Here is a 526-nt window from a genome sequence, read left to right on the forward strand (position 1 = left end):
TTTTTTTTTTTAGGACAACACAGAGAGAACCAGGAAAAGTCGTTTCAGTACACGAGGTTATCAGACGTAATGAGCAACAGGGTAAATGTGTATATAAGACTCACAGCAAGTAGCCAGCGGTCACAGTCCACGCTCGCACCAGACCTTTGAGCCACTGCCGCGTATGTCCCTGTTCCAACAGAGCAGGAAGAACAACCTGCAACAATAGCAACTCCAGAGACAGCTCACTCACTGGAGCGTCGCTGAAAGAGAGAGAGGGAGAGGAAGTCATTACATTTGTATATAAACTACTGGTATCACGGTTCTCACTTCTCACAGCGAACAGAGCTGTTCAGGCATGACATCAATTTGTAGGTCACCCATAATGCTAAACCTCCACGGGTTCCCTATGGAATTGGTTTTTAGAATAAAATAGCCTGAGCTATCTTACCAGATCTGAAGCATTTTTCCTGCCCTTTAGGACCTCTTTAAATAACAATTTCATACCATAACTCCCATTCAATTCTTAAATACTAAAAGGAACTTT

The 526-nt window shown here is 43.0% G+C and overlaps 1 protein-coding gene across 1 annotated transcript in view; it reads right to left on the reverse strand.

The window, feature by feature from the left end:
* Nucleotides 1–271, reverse strand: part of LOC107578825 (E3 ubiquitin-protein ligase MARCH6-like) — a gene marked incomplete at its 3' end in the record, with an annotated part of 3,594 nt that extends 3,323 nt beyond the window's left edge. Inside the window, exon 1 of the mRNA XM_016264735.1 lies at nucleotides 105–271. Coding sequence (XP_016120221.1) covers nucleotides 105–271 — 167 coding nt within the window. The remainder of the gene's footprint in view (nucleotides 1–104) is intronic.
* Nucleotides 272–526: the final 255 nt, after the last annotated feature.

Source organism: Sinocyclocheilus grahami, unplaced genomic scaffold (assembly GCF_001515645.1).
Source record: "Sinocyclocheilus grahami isolate Dianchi unplaced genomic scaffold, SAMN03320097.WGS_v1.1 scaffold12179.1, whole genome shotgun sequence".
Taxonomy (NCBI): domain Eukaryota; kingdom Metazoa; phylum Chordata; class Actinopteri; order Cypriniformes; family Cyprinidae; genus Sinocyclocheilus; species Sinocyclocheilus grahami.